Source organism: Manacus candei, unplaced genomic scaffold, assembly GCF_025592945.1.
Source record: "Manacus candei isolate 608988 ecotype Guabito, Panama unplaced genomic scaffold, ASM2559294v1 h1tg000159l, whole genome shotgun sequence".
Lineage (NCBI taxonomy): Eukaryota > Metazoa > Chordata > Aves > Passeriformes > Pipridae > Manacus > Manacus candei.
The window spans coordinates 367,124-382,251 of record NW_026138207.1 but is presented as its reverse complement, the minus strand read 5'-3'; the positions used below and the strand labels follow the sequence as shown (position 1 = coordinate 382,251).

Here is a 15,128-nt window from a genome sequence, read left to right as displayed (position 1 = left end):
AAACAGAAATCAAGAGGTGAACAGGTCACTACAGTCAATACTAAAGTAAGTTTCAGAGGCTGCAGTATCTATCATAACAATGTCATTAATTTTGCAACAGTAAGGATAGACTTTTTGACAGATACTTGATGGCATTTCTGCGGTAGACGTTTCAATACAATCTTTTTGTTTTTCCTTAAGCATAAAGTCATCTGAGGTTCAATTTCTTTAACAAAATTTGTATTAAACATAGTTTGCAAATCTCATACATCTGAAAACACAGATGGAAAGATGCAATATGTCACAAACAGGCAAGGATGTAGATGAACTCCCTACACAATACTTTTTTTCCCATGCAAAAGCAAGATTGACATACAAGATTATAGAAATAAATCTCATTTAAAATGACTAGTAGCTGCTCCTGAACAAATATATTTAAAGAATAAATATATACGTATAATAAAGAATTAATCAGATCTGAAATTATTCATGAGTCACATTATGAAACCGACAATCCTCCATATAGTCACATGAAGAGCAAAGAGAAGGATAAGGTTCAAAATTCAATACCAATGCCACAGAAAGTAAAATATCGTGCACTACTTATGTCCAATCACACACAGACCAAGGAAAGCTTAGCAAGCTGCAGAGTTCACTCTAAATTTCCAAGCTAAACACTGTAGAAAAGGTAAGCTTGTTACTTCTTGGACTATTCATGACAAAATGCAGGTAGCTGATTTCACACTCATTTTACACTATTTGATAGCTAGTTATTTTAAACAATATGTGTACTGTGAGAAGGCCTAAATCTAAGAAAATCAAAACCTGCACTGCAGAACACTAAGTCCCTTTCATTAAAGGCACAGTATATGTGACTTTAAATTGCATACAATCTTTCAAAATACAGATCTCCAGTGCCATTTCTGATGGCATTTGTGTTCAAATTTATTATTTCTCAATTGTTTATGAGTAGTTCTTTCTTAAATATTATCTGTCAATTCAAGGAGTGGTTTCAATAAACTAAAATAAAACATCACCTCATCCTCATGCTGTAGGATTTGAACAATATCATATCAATCAGGGAGGAAAACTAGGTACATACATGAGCATGTACCCTACACAAATCTTTCCATAAGACCTGACAACTTGCCCTAACATCTGACAATCTTTCTTTCATATGTCAAAAAAATTTTGTTCAGTTTTTAAATCCACTGAGAGAGGACGATGTAACTCTTCACATATATTGAGTTTGGGCTGACAAAATCTCATCCCTACTAATGACCCAGTGTTCAAGACTCCCCTCAAATTGCAGAATCTCATACTAACAATTAACTGGATTCACACATTAACCTGGTGGTGACTAAGCACAGGGTAGCACAGTGGCAAATCACTTAAGATGTGTACATAAGAGAAGTCAACTGAGATGTTAAAAAGTGCATTTCAGCACAACTGTTTGGACAACACACTGACTCAATGCACATGGACAGCTCTCCATTCTCAGTGGACTGGCTAATTTAAGGAAGGTCTCAAATCGAAAATAAAGTTTTAAACATAAAACAACACAAAACTCCCCCAAAATCCCATCAGTTACCTGTGACAGTTGAAACCATCAGGAGATCAGAATCTACAGATCTAAATTTGATTAGTCCATAATTAGTGTTATCCTTATTACACCCTTTCTCACAAACTTCTACTCTAGACACAGTAGTTTAACTTTTACATATACCGTATTTAAAATACTGACAGAAATCAACTATCAGCATTAAGCACTTACTGATTGCTCTGTTCCACAGGCGATTTCTCAGTTCTTAACTCATAATGCTCTGTATGGTCATAAAGAGTATCAAGTATATTATACAGTAGTAATAATAGCGAAGACTAGCAGACAAACCTTACTAATAGAAACAAAATCTTCAACTCATCATATCACAATTACAATCTAGTCAGCCACACAGAGCCTTTTTTATGCCCACAGTATTCTCACCTTCCAGTCACTGAAAGTAGTTAGCTAGTCACCAGTTCTTGGGGATTTTCATGGATGAAAAAGCTGGACATGACCCATAAATGCATGCTTGCAGCCCAGAAGGTCAATCGCATCCTGAGCTGCATCAAAAGCCAACAGGTCAAGGCAGGTGAGACCCTGCCTGGATTGCTGCACCTGTGCTCTGGTGAGACCCCACCTGGAGTGCTGCATCCAGCAGTGGGGTCTTCAACATAAAAAAGATGTGGAACTGTTAAAATGGGTCCAAAGGAGGGACAAAAAGTTCATCAGAGGCCTAGAACACCTTTCATATGAAGACAGGCTGAGAGAGCAGGGGTTGCTCAACCTGGAGAAGGCAAGGCTCCAGGCACACTTCATTGTGGCTTTCCAGTACTTAAAGGGGGCTTACAGAAAAAAACCTACTTCAAATGTGGGCAGATAGCAACAGACAAGGGGGAACAGCCTCAAACTGAAAGAGGTTTAGGTCAGATGCTAGGTTAGATTACTCAGAGAAGTTGTGGATGCCTGGTTCCTGAAGTATTCAACGCCAGGCTGGTTGGGGCTTTGAGTAACCTGGTCTAGTGTCCCTGCCCACGGCAGAGAGGTGGAACGAGATGGTCTTTAAGGTCACTTTTAACCAAAAGCATTCTATGATTCTATACATACTCAAAACTTGAAAATAAAACCAAGTTCTCTTTTTTCATCAGAATCAACATTTTCTTCTAGATTTTATTTCACTCTATCCTATGTATGTCTTCATCATACATCAACCTTCTTAGCAACATACACGTACCTATATGTAGATAACATATCCATATAAGTAGATAGATGAGTATACATGTATAAGCATGCACCCATTTACCCAAACTCACGTTTATTTATTTTGTTGTTTGCTGCCATAGTTGCTTCTCACTTCTACTCCCTTCAATTCTCTCACGCCATACAATCTCTGAATTATCTGAACTTTGACATATTTAAAAACAGGATCACAGTCTGCAGTAAAGGGAGTAATGAATGGCAAATCCAACACTACTTTGACAGGATAGATTAAACTACAGCTAATTGAATTCATGAGCTATAGTTCACATGCCGAGAGTACTTGACATGCCTTTTGCAGACTTTCTTTCTCCAAAACTGAAACATCACTGATGAGGGTCACTTGCTATTACAGCTAACACAGCACACAGATCAACAGAAATATAATTTTAAATTGTATTCAATTTAAAGAACAAACATTTCAAAATAATTTAGGATTTATGCTTAAAGAAACAGTAAACAAGTTCAAAGATGCTAAAATTAGAATGCAGAGACAGATGTAAGGATCAGAAATAAACACAAAACGAATCTGTCCGGGCTGGCTCATTGGTTCATATCTAACTCAAGTCAGTTGTAACTGAAAGCTACTGGTATCTGCTGGTTAATAGTTTATCATCCATTAACACTTTTACAGGAGGTGAAGCATGTGAAGTTTTCAGTAGCAAAAACAAAAGGCATACTTCTGCCCTGAAGACAGATGAAATACAGTTTAGAGAATATAGTTTATTTTAATGAATTCTAAAACTGGATAGCTGTCATAGGCTTTACAGCATCAGGAACAGATGTGCCCCAATTTGTATCTACTTTTAAAATGATGAAGGATGAAATGTACAAAACTGAAATTAAAAAAAAAATTAAAAACCCACCATTTTTTTTTACCCCAGAAGAAATATATTTTCCTGTCTTTGAAAATATTTTGCATTAACTTTGATGTTACTACTTTTTTTCAGATTCTTTCCAATTCTCTTCTCAGTTACTTTTGTTTTCTTTCTAATGGTTCTGTCTTGTAGGACACACTGTCTTTCTCACACGTTCTTCCCAGCTGTCATTGGCAGTAGAAAAAAAAAAAGTATCGAAATCAATTTTAATCATGAACAATTTTCCATTAACAGAACCACTGCTACTCACTGTAAAAATACTAGAAGAGATGTAGAAAGCTTTCAAACAGAATATTTTGAATTAAGGTGTAATACTGGGAAAATTTTAGAAAGGTTCTTAAATTTATTATAACCCAAATTACATTATTTCCAAATATATTAATGAATGAGCAATTTCTACACATATTGTTGCTAATATAAATTTATTTTAAATTAATTGAACTATGCCGTCACTAAAAAAGGAGGAAGAATAATGTTGCTGATTCAGCATAAATTCCAAATTCACCACTTTTGAGTGTGACAGCTGGGTGGCTTAAACAAAGACATACTATCAAAGTTTTTATAGGCCTCTGAAAGTCACAAAAGTCAGGGAGAGGTTAGTGGCCTCAGAACACAAATTCAACATACAAACAGGCAATGTGAAACGTTTTAATGAAAGAGGGAACAGGAATCCCAATTTAGAAACAGACTGACCAGCAGCTGCCCTCATTGTTTGTTCTCCAGAGACAGACAACGAGTTACCCACTAATCTTCCTGAAAACAAACTGAAATTTACAATGCATACTCTGAAGTTATTTTTGACAGGCCATGCAAATTAAAACTGTACAAGCTATCATCTCCTGCACCCAAGAGCTGTAGGAAGTCAGTGTCAAGCTGGAGGGGGGGGAAGAGGTCTGAGGCTGGAAGTCTGTCATCAGTTTGGGGGCAGGTGCTTAGAGGAGTCTGCTATTACAGCACTCAGAAGTTTACTATAAACAGACAACCACCAGCTTCTTAATTTTTATACTCGCCATCCATACAGCTATTACAGTGCACCCTTATGAGTAGAGCAGCAAAGTAAAAATCTTACACCCAGTTTAGCCTGTTTTTGAAGAGTCTGTGGAGGGATAGCTCTCTGAACATCTACCAAAATCACTTCAGAGTATTTAATTTACTGACTGGAGCAATACCTGAGAGGCATAAAAAGCAGTAATAACTAGACATTTCCATCCAGAAAGCACTCTGCACCTTCAACAATAATGGCAGTGCCATTACCATAAATATTTCAGATTGCTCAGTCTCCCTATATTCCCCAACACAAACAGAACAACACTTAGGCAAATGTCTGGGACACTGTGTAAGAAATTGCATTTTAGCAAAGAACCATACCAAAACTCATAAAAAATACTGCATAGTGGACACCTTAAACGGTCATTTTATGTGTTTTTGGTAACAAATCATTACCTCCTTTGTAAGAATTATGTAAAGAAGAAACTAACAAGAAAAACAACCAAACCAAACCAAAACAAAAAAAAATCCCAAACCTTGGAACCTTCATATGCTTTCCTCTTGTAGTAGACAATGTCAGTGGTTCTAAAATCTCACTTTCCAGGTAAAATAATGTACTGCTTTCATAGCTTAGTGCTTTTAACAAACATGCATAAGACAATGTCAAGTGTACACACAAAAAATAATGCATGTCCAAGGGTACAACTTCTAATAACAGTTTATACTATATAGCTCTTCTGAGTTCCTTTTCTCAAGTACTCCAATAAATACAAAATATAAATCATTACACCTGAATATGCAAACTGCATATTACAATTAAAGTAAGAAGTATCAGGTACATGATCTTTCCTGAAAAATTAGCTCAGAACCAATACTTTAAGGAAGTAAAAAAATCCTGGCTTAAAACTTTAAAAAAAAAATTGCTGCATGCTGTAGGTACTACATGAACAAAGGTCTGATAAGTGTGATAGCCATAAAGAAGTCCATATATGTTGACAGAAAATGAGCAGAAGACTTACATATTGTCACTCTTCCTACATCAAGCTGTGGAACAGTAAAACTTAGGGTTTATGAGTTTGTATAAATTTAAATATATATGCATATTTACATATAAAATGTAAAATCCAATAGGGAAATCTGAAGGTGATATTCAAACTGAATATCCAGAAAAGAAACAGAAGAAAAGATTTCACATAAAAATGAGTCTATTTTAGACACCACAGCTTGTTGGTATAAGGGCTATGAAATACACTGCAAACCAGAACTATATAACCAATCTACTTTTACTTTGGTAGTAAATAAACAATCTCCAACAAACGAGAGGCACAAGACTAGAAAATCAGATACTGCAGGAATGGTTCCACTACCAGATCAACTCAACAGACAAGTCTAACATTCCCCTACCACTGGTGGCACACCATACAGTTTAGTCACATAGAAAGGATACTTCCCTCATTGTATTTAATGTGCTTCAGTTATACATAAATAAATAACACACACAAACTAGCTTTGTCTGACATGAAATGTATCGAAGCAGACCAATTGATTCCCTGGAGAAAAACAACAACACATTTACAAAAAGTTACTGCCAACCAAATAACAGACCAGCTAGCAACTAGTCCAAACTGGGACGGGAGCAAACAAAGTGGGCAGAAGAAAAAGGGCTGCCAAGTGGAAAGTTTGCACCACCGAATCCTACAGATCACCATCACTGATCCATCTTCAGTATTTAAAACAAGGATTAAAAAAAATGTATTTCATATAAAAAACTGAACCACTGCTCTAATGTGAAGTTCAAACTGTGCATCTAACAAGGTAAACAAGCTTCACAAACAATGTTGTATCTTATATGTCTCCCTTCTTCATTTAAAGAAACCCAAACAAACACACTTGTTCATTCATTTGAAAGATAATCTTATGGGAAAGCAGAAATAGCCTAATTTTGAGAACTGCTCTTCCCTAACACCTGAATTTCCCAGGTGCACACCAACACACTGTACTCACCAGAATTTTACTGACCAACTTCTTTGAAGCTACTAAAAAACCCTCCAAAACATTGCAGAGATGGAAGGGTGCCCTCCCAAGTAAAGATAACATATTAAACTACTCGAGTAGAACAAGCTAATTTTGAAAATGTTTTACATTGCTAAGTATCAACAGTAAGGGAATTATATTGTTTAATCTAAATTTGGTTAAGAACAGCTTACACTCAGACAAGACCTTGAAAGGTAAACACAAGTTCCCATCTTTTACTTCACAAAAATTCACTTTTCATCACTGTATACACATCTATGCCGCTCATAACAAACAAATTCCACCACATTTGTCTTTTTTCTAATTATACTGCATATCATCCTTAAAAGTGGACCAAACTAGGATTAAACACACTTTAGGTAGGAATTTGCCTCCTTAAGTTTTCATGATATAAAAGCCAAAATATCAAGGTATCCATCTCCAAAAGGTTGCTCTCCCTGTCCACTACAAACAGTCCAGACATGCAAACTCAGGAACTTAAATATAGAAAAAGGTGAGTCAAGCCCTAAGAGACTCCATGCTCTCAACCACCAGTACTTTAAGTTCCTGCTTCTTCCCTTTGAAAGAAAAAAAAAATTAGTTCAAATTGGTATTTCTCTTCAGGTTTCATATCTTCTTCAGTTTGGGCTGACACACAACACTCGACAGAGAAATTTCTCAAAAGTATTTTCACCTGGAACATTACTTTTATTTAAGCATAAACTTGGCAGAGGAAAGAAAGGCATGGTGTTAGTTGCCTCATTTTGTGGGAGAGTTTTTCACGATTCTTATTCCTGAAATGTTAGCACTAGTTGGGTTCCAGACTATTTGATTATTTGCATTGCAAAAGGCACTTCTGGGCATCTCTGGGCTATTTATAGGACTTAACAAATTACTTATCTCCAGAAGTATATGTGAGTGTCAAAGCCTACTCTATAACATCTATAATACCTAACTCTATAATTCTGTGTTAAATTCACGACATCAGACAAAGAATAATGAATTTCTTTCTGCAACTAGTTAAATATCTAAATTAGACTCAGACAAAAGAAACAAGTGACAGGTAAACACTGACCATTTACCTCAAGACTGATTTTAAATACTGAAGATAGAAAAGCAGAAATGTGAACTTTCAATTTTCACGTGTTCAGACTTCTTCAATACACTCTCACTTTCCTGACCTCTCTGAAAGATAAAAGAAAATACTTGTTTCAATCCATTTTTTCTAGCCTAGTGAGAAAAAGAACCTTATGGGAAAGAACCTGTTGCTGCTTAATCCACAATAAACATTATGCTACTGAAATTCACCTCAGCAGTGGATAACAGGAAAAGCAAGAGAAGAAAGCTGAGTCACACCTGGTCATTTTCTCTCTAGAACACCAGCTATAACAATAACAAGGATTTATTTTGGGACAAGTGTCATTTTGTGGGAGTGAAAAATGAAGTAAGAAATATAGAGACTGAAAACAAAGTCCAAGTCATTTAGCTTTATGACTAAAGCCTCAAAGATGTACAAACGTAATGGTGAATTCAGGTCACCATTACAGTCACAACATTCAGACCATGTTTTCTTTCAAAACTTGTGGTATTTAAAAACACTGCCAAGTAAAATCATGGATTATTATTTATCATTTTAGTATCAAGAAAAGGTGACAAAAGAGGAAAAAAATGCTCATACATCCCTTAGAATATTTTAAAATAGGGGAAGACCTCGATAGTGAAACAAAAAATAACACTTGGTAAGAAACTGGAGTAATATGAGAACTGCCATCTAAAATTCCCCTGGCCCCACCCCCGGGGGGGGGGGGGAAAAGCCACCAGCATTCTTTGGTGTAAAGAACTGGCTACTCTGTAGCAGAATTTCTTACCTAAACAATACACTGGGAAAATAGTACTGCAGTGTCCTATACAGGAGTCAACCTATGGCATTAGACTACAGTTCTGTACCTACTGTCCTGCTGACACAATGTCATTTGAAATTTATTTGACTAGCAACTTTTGTGTGTGAACATAGAGAAATTAAGTACTTGAAAATACGCTGCACCTCATCTTTCCCATGAACTTTTTTAAATTTTCCCATGCTCATAGAAATGAAAATACTGGTTTGCCCAACTTTTTATTCTGCATTTGTTTAGTGTAAAGCACGTCATGGGAACACTAGTTTAAAGGAATCTTTTTGCATGAAAATACTGTTATTAAAATATTTCAATCAATTGAGTAGATTTACAAAACCAAATTTACATTTATAAAGACTACTATGGAATTCACTGCACTTTGAAAAATGGGCAAGAAACAGATCTCACAGAACAGAGGGCAAGAATAAGTTCGTCATCTTTCTCCTCCTGGTGTTCTCTTCTTTCTCCCTTTCCTATTACCATACATTTCAATTGGGAACATAACATTCCTTCTGCCAACTTCACCTACACAAAAGTGAAGAAGTACCTTCTGGTTTTCCTGTACTACTTATTCTAGTTTACCTGAATTACTTTTTCATTGTGGTATAATTAAAAATTTAATATCTCCATTTCAGGATACGTGTCAGGTGTTCTGGTTACTGGAATAGGAAGGTTGCTCATGCTAAATGCTCACTAAAACCAAGCGTGATTCAGAAATTATGCCACTACTGTTCATAGTCTCCCTCTACCACTGACCGGACCTACAAGAAGTTTGAAATTAGTTCAGATAAGCAGAAGTGGTCCACGAACTTTCAGCAGTTAAATTTCAATGAACATGGTGGTCATGGCATATTAATTTCTGTTTCTGTGCAGTATAGAACTAAATCAATCTTGGCACAGCTGAGTATGTAAATTCACTAAGATGCATACAGTATTTCAGTCTGGCCTGAGCAACAGTTTCTGCGTGTGCTGAGCAAACATCTGTATTTCAATCTCCTTTGAAAGGAAAATTAATTCAAAACAAGATGGGCATGACCAGGCACCTTCAATAGCTCCAGAGCAGGAGTGTTCACCTTTCATATAAGACTAGTTAAAAACTCCATACAATTCAAAGGTTCAAAAACACATCTTCAACCCCTCAGATAGTATCCTTAAAGAAATATTTTTCTTGTTCAACTTCCACTAGTGCCAGAAACCACTATGCACCCCAGTCCTACACCCTCCCCAAACGCATAACTTCCCTTTATCAACTAAATATTAGGGCACTTCCCCCAAAAGCATACCCGTACTCTGGACTCTGCCTTTTAACAAAGGGCCCACAAACACCAAACCAAAGGTTGAGCTCTGGGATATCTGGGGGAGATAAATGTCCTCTGAATCATTATGCTAAATTGTACTTCCCTTTTGCTCTTCCTTCCTTCATAGCAAGTTCTTTGCTAAACCAGGCACAGTATCCCAGCAGAAATCACAGAGAACACATGCAATTCAGCCTGCATTATGGTGATCGGGTTAACAGAGAGCATTTAATCCTCTTAGACTATGAAGGATACTTAAAACAGTAGTTACTATACCCAAAGTAGATATTGCATTCAACTTTTTTTTTTTACATGGCCTTTATTCTGTCCTCCAAGAGAAGTTCCCTAAAGTCATAGATGATCATAACCTCACAGACACCAACATAATTTTTTTACCTTAAATACTACTCATAAACAGCTGTAAGAGCAAGGAGCTCACTGCCCTATTTTGACTCTTTCTGAAGTTGACTGTTTCCAAGGCCCTAACTATTTCTAAGTTTGGGTATATCTATAAGCAACAACGATTCTAGCAAAGAAGATATCAGAACTTCCTGTTATGTAATTTCTGAGCACTCCTCCTCCCCTCCACAAATATCTCAGAGCACACAGCTTTCGAGAACATCAGCAGAAAGAAAATGATTTTTCTTATCAGAGCAGTCAAACTGCAGACAACTCTAAATTACTTTAGTGAAACTGATGACATTAATCTCATCTATTTGTGCAGGGAGATCAAAATGGAAGACAGGATAATACTGACTTAAACCACTGCTAAAAAGAATTATAGATATACTCTTTCAGTACCTGTGATATAAACCTACAGTGTACTTAACTAAATTCAAAAAGGTATAAACCAAGCAAAAAAGAGTTTTTCAAGGTAAACTACACATCTACATATTACCCTGCACTATTCTGCACTGGTTTAACTTGCAGCCCATTTAACTCAGGAATGCAATGTAGCGTGTTAGTAGGTGCACACGGAGCAGCCCAACCTCAGATCTCAGATGCACTACAGGGACATTAGTCTCTGTAGTGCATCTCATAAACTCAGCCACTCAGAGGTAGGTACAAATGTGTTCAGTTTCAGTATCACTTTGAGGCTGCAATATTGCTTCCTGGTCAGGAGTGAGATCCTGTCCCTGTCACAGCCTTCTACTGAGATGCACAGGCATGTCATAAATTCATTTTTAAACCAACTTACAGTAAGACAGATCAGTTTCTTTGACAAGGTGAGGCCTTATGTATTTATTTGTGCACATTTTTATACCCTTCCAGTTTTGCATTTTGTCTTCCTTCTCCCTGCAAAACCACCAATGTCACAGTTCAAAAGAGATGCAAAGAATGGTCATCTTCTCAGACAGAGCTATTTGAGAAAAGAAGAAAAGAAAAAACAATCAAGCTGGAGAAGACAGAAAAGGGAGACTGAGTATTCTGTCAGTGTCCTGACAGGCAGCTATTGCTCCTTTCACATTTTATTCTCTTCTCTCTTTCTTCATATCAAGCAGTCTCACTTAAAGTTTCTCTTTATACCTTGTGGAATCACAGCTTTCTGCTTCCTTCCTTAACCTTGAAGAAACACCTTAAAGAACACTCTAAAAAAGGTGCACTGTTTCCACATTTCTTCACTGGCCTCAGGAATATTTCCATGACTACTATGCTTTCTTTAAAAATTACTATTTTTCTGCAATCCATGTTTCACTTGAAGTCTTAATCATCTGTGATGACAGTTGTATCACCAGCAACTGGTCATGATGTAAGGAACGAGATCAACCACTTCTGGAGAAAAAACATATCACAAAGCTTTCAAGAAGTCTCTTAATAATCTCAAATAACTTCTCAATAAAATGCCCGTCCATGTTTCAAAGGGGAAAAATATATCAAAAAACAACACACTTGAAGAGAAAATAACATGTTCTTCATCGATAACTACGCTCTTGGGCCTTTCCAACTCCATTATTCAAGACCTATTAAAACCATCAACTTCACTAAGAAAGGGTTTGTATCGCACGTTTTTGGCTAAAGAGAGCTTACGGGAAGTTCAGATTTACAGTACTTACTGAAATAAATCTACCCAAAATAATTTCACAGTCCTATAAAGAAAAAAGTGAACAAAACTTCCATGTGGTTGAGCATGCAAGCTTTCAAACCAGGAGGAAAAACGCCTGTAAGTACACGAATGTACATTCAAATGCAATGCACAGATATACGAACACAATGAACATCATCACTGATGTCTGAAATGCCAATTTATTACACACACGCATTTACTCCACAATGCCACTGACTACATGTAGTTTTCAATAAGCGTAGTACATGTCAGATGCGACCTTACCTTCTACCAAAATTCTACACACGCAAAGCATCTTTGCATCAATATTCCAGGCAACAGCGTGTTGGGTGTTTGACATACACTCAGCCGTATTCAGTTAACCTGTTTGATCTCTTCACTGGCCCGACAACTACATTTAAATGATGAATTTTTTATCATGATGTAGGTAAATGAAGTTAAACCAGATAAACCAGGTTTTACACCAAAAGGTCTTTCCGCTTCAGCAGTGGCTGCCCCCGCCTTAGACAGGCCAAACCCGGCTACAGGCTCGCTGTGCTGCAGATCAAAGCCGCGATCCCGGAGCCGATGGCACGGGCACAGTACCTGGAGCAGACAATGCCAAGAGCCTCCCGCAGACCCGCAGCGCGGCTCCCGATCTGCGCGGAGGCTGCGGCGCGTCCCCCTCGGCCGCCCACAGCCACCGCAGGCACCCGAGCTGCCCGACAGCGGCCGGCGGGGGGCGGGCGGCAGAGAAGGGCGCGGACCGGGGAGTGGGGCACACAGGGGAAAAACAAAAAAGCCTAAAAAGAGGCGCTGGGAAAGGAGGCAGCCGGCTGTTGGGGCACCTCCTCCCTCCGGGCACGGCCGCAAACAGGCACCTCAGCAGCTCCTTTGTTCCACCCCTTCTCCTACTCACCCACGGTGGCCAGGGTCTCCAGGTCCTCCAGCTTGTAAGCGGCGGGCTCGAGCGCGGCGGGCGAGCCGGGACCGGCGGGGCTGGGGGCCGGCGCGGCGGGCGGGGGCGCGGCCACCCCCGCCGCCGCCTCGCCGCCGCTCTTCGCCCCCATTTTGGCCTTGGCGGCGCTGAAGGCGTCCATGGGGCCGGGCGGGCGCCCCGCGGCCGCTCAGCGCATGGAGGAGGGCGAAAGGAAGGGGGAGGAGAGGGAGCGGCGGACACGCAAAGTTTCTGTCTTCAGCAGAAGGGGTGGCTGCTCCCGGGGGCTGGAGCCCGCTGCCGCCTCTGAGGGGGCACGGAGCCCTTCAGCATCGCGGTCGCAGCCGCCGCGCCGCCCGCCGGTGCCCGCAGCAGGGACCGCCGCGCAGACAATGGCGAGGGTGCGCCCAGCTGTGCCGCGCCGCGCTGTGCCGAGCCGAGCCCAGGCGAGCCGCGCCACACGCGGGGCGGGGGGGCGGGGTTTGCCGCTGCCGCTCCGTCCCGCTGAGGGCTGGTGGAGCGGGGAGGGGCCGCGGCGAAGCGCGGCCGCAGCGCACAGCGGGAGAGCGGTGATCGCCCCTCGCCGCGGGCGCGGCCCCTGGATAGGCGGCAGCGCCGGTGCTCTCCGCTCGTCCTTCCACACCCCTGCGTCCCGCCCGAGGGGCGGCGCGGCGGGGCTGCGAGGGAAGGGGGTGGAGGCGAGCGTGCCCCCGCGCTCCCTCATTGCTCCCAAGTGAAGGGGAGGATCCCGTCCGCTTCCCGCAGAAAGTTAAAAATGAACGATGGAGCCCCTACGAAGCGACCTCTGGGGCCACCCGGCTGCACAGTAACACCTCTGGGAAGGGCCGGTCGTTCCCCACGCGTGGGAGCTGAGTAACGCGGCTGTTCGGGTGTCAGCGAGTGTCCCTCACCCGCACGTCTTCTAATAGGGCTTCTCACGCCTTGTTTAACTCTCCGTTTTCTCGCAGGTGTTCATACTGCACCGACCGCAGCCCACACCCGCCCCCCGCCCCATCCTGCGGGATATCCCTGTGGCTGGGGATGGCTGGCGGGTGTGCTGAGCTGCTCGGCTGAGCCGAGGAGGCGCCCACCGCATGTAGCAGCAGCAGCCGCCGAGTACCGAATTTAGCTCCTTCCTCAGCGGCCAAGAAGCTGTTGACGATTACGCTGGAAGACAGGGAAAATTGGTGTGTGAGCCAAGTCACTGCGAAGCGTAGGTGTCAAAATTGGGAAGGAAATCCTAATTTTTTCCACGCCTTATTCTGCCTCAGTTTTACCCCGTTCATAACTCCCACCCTATGCTCCAGTAAGCAGGATATCTGCATAGCTGATGTGTAAATCAAGTCACACGGCTGGCTTTTGGCATCTCCTTTTTATTAAATGTGACAACATGGGAATATAATGCCTATTAGTTTCTATGTGGAGTAGGTTCAATAATATGGGGAAATAATTGTGTGTATGCAAAAAATGAATACAAATATATGTTATTTTTAAGAATTGCAAATTCATGCACATCTATCATGAATTTTAAGACATTCTTACAGTGTCATTTGTAGTCATGATACTTAGAGGATATAACATGCATTTTTATCTTGTAGCTTGTTTACATGAAGGGTTATGAGTAATTTGGAAAAACGTTAGGTCATCTCTGTTTCCTGTCAGCCTGTGAAGAGTCACCAGTCAAGGAGGATGACATCACTTTTGCTACAGAATTTCAAATTTCATTTGTGAACTCTCTGGAATGCAAGTTTTGCACTTCTATTTTGCTTGACTACTTCACTTAATTTCTTTTTGTGCTTCTTTTTGTGCTGTGAGGGTGACTAAGCACTGGAACAGATTACTCAGGGAGGTTGTGGAGCCTCCCTCCCTGGAGATATTCAAGAACCACCTGTATGCAATTCTGTGCAATGTGCATTAGGATGACCCTGCTAAAGCAGGGAGGCTGGACCAGATGACCTACTGTGGTCCTTTCCAACCTGTGATTCCATTCTTTGACTGTGTTTTGTACATTGTATGCGAGAACTACCATGATTCAGGCCTTGAATGGAGTATTTTAAAGATTCCTTAAATGGAAACTGTAAATGTTCTGTTAAGCTATAAATTTAATTCCTGTTTGGTCAAAAGATGAGCAAGCCAACAAAGCTCTCTTAACAATAACAGAAAATTTGTTTAAGATAACAATTTGAAAAATAAACATTTATACATTGAAGAAATCTCACTGTATATAAAAATGTAACTTTGGTTTTTTTAGCCAATTGAGAAAAAAGGTGTAAACTGATTGCGATCATTATTTCCAAGAGAAA

The 15,128-nt window shown here is 40.2% G+C and overlaps 1 protein-coding gene across 1 annotated transcript in view; it reads right to left on the bottom strand.

The window, feature by feature from the left end:
* Positions 1-12,993, bottom strand: part of PRKX (protein kinase cAMP-dependent X-linked catalytic subunit) — a 53,196-nt gene extending 40,203 nt beyond the window's left edge. Inside the window, exon 1 of the mRNA XM_051772853.1 lies at positions 12,808-12,993. Coding sequence (XP_051628813.1) covers positions 12,808-12,988 — 181 coding nt within the window. The 5' untranslated portion in view covers positions 12,989-12,993. The remainder of the gene's footprint in view (positions 1-12,807) is intronic.
* Between the last annotated feature and the right edge of the window lie 2,135 nt (positions 12,994-15,128).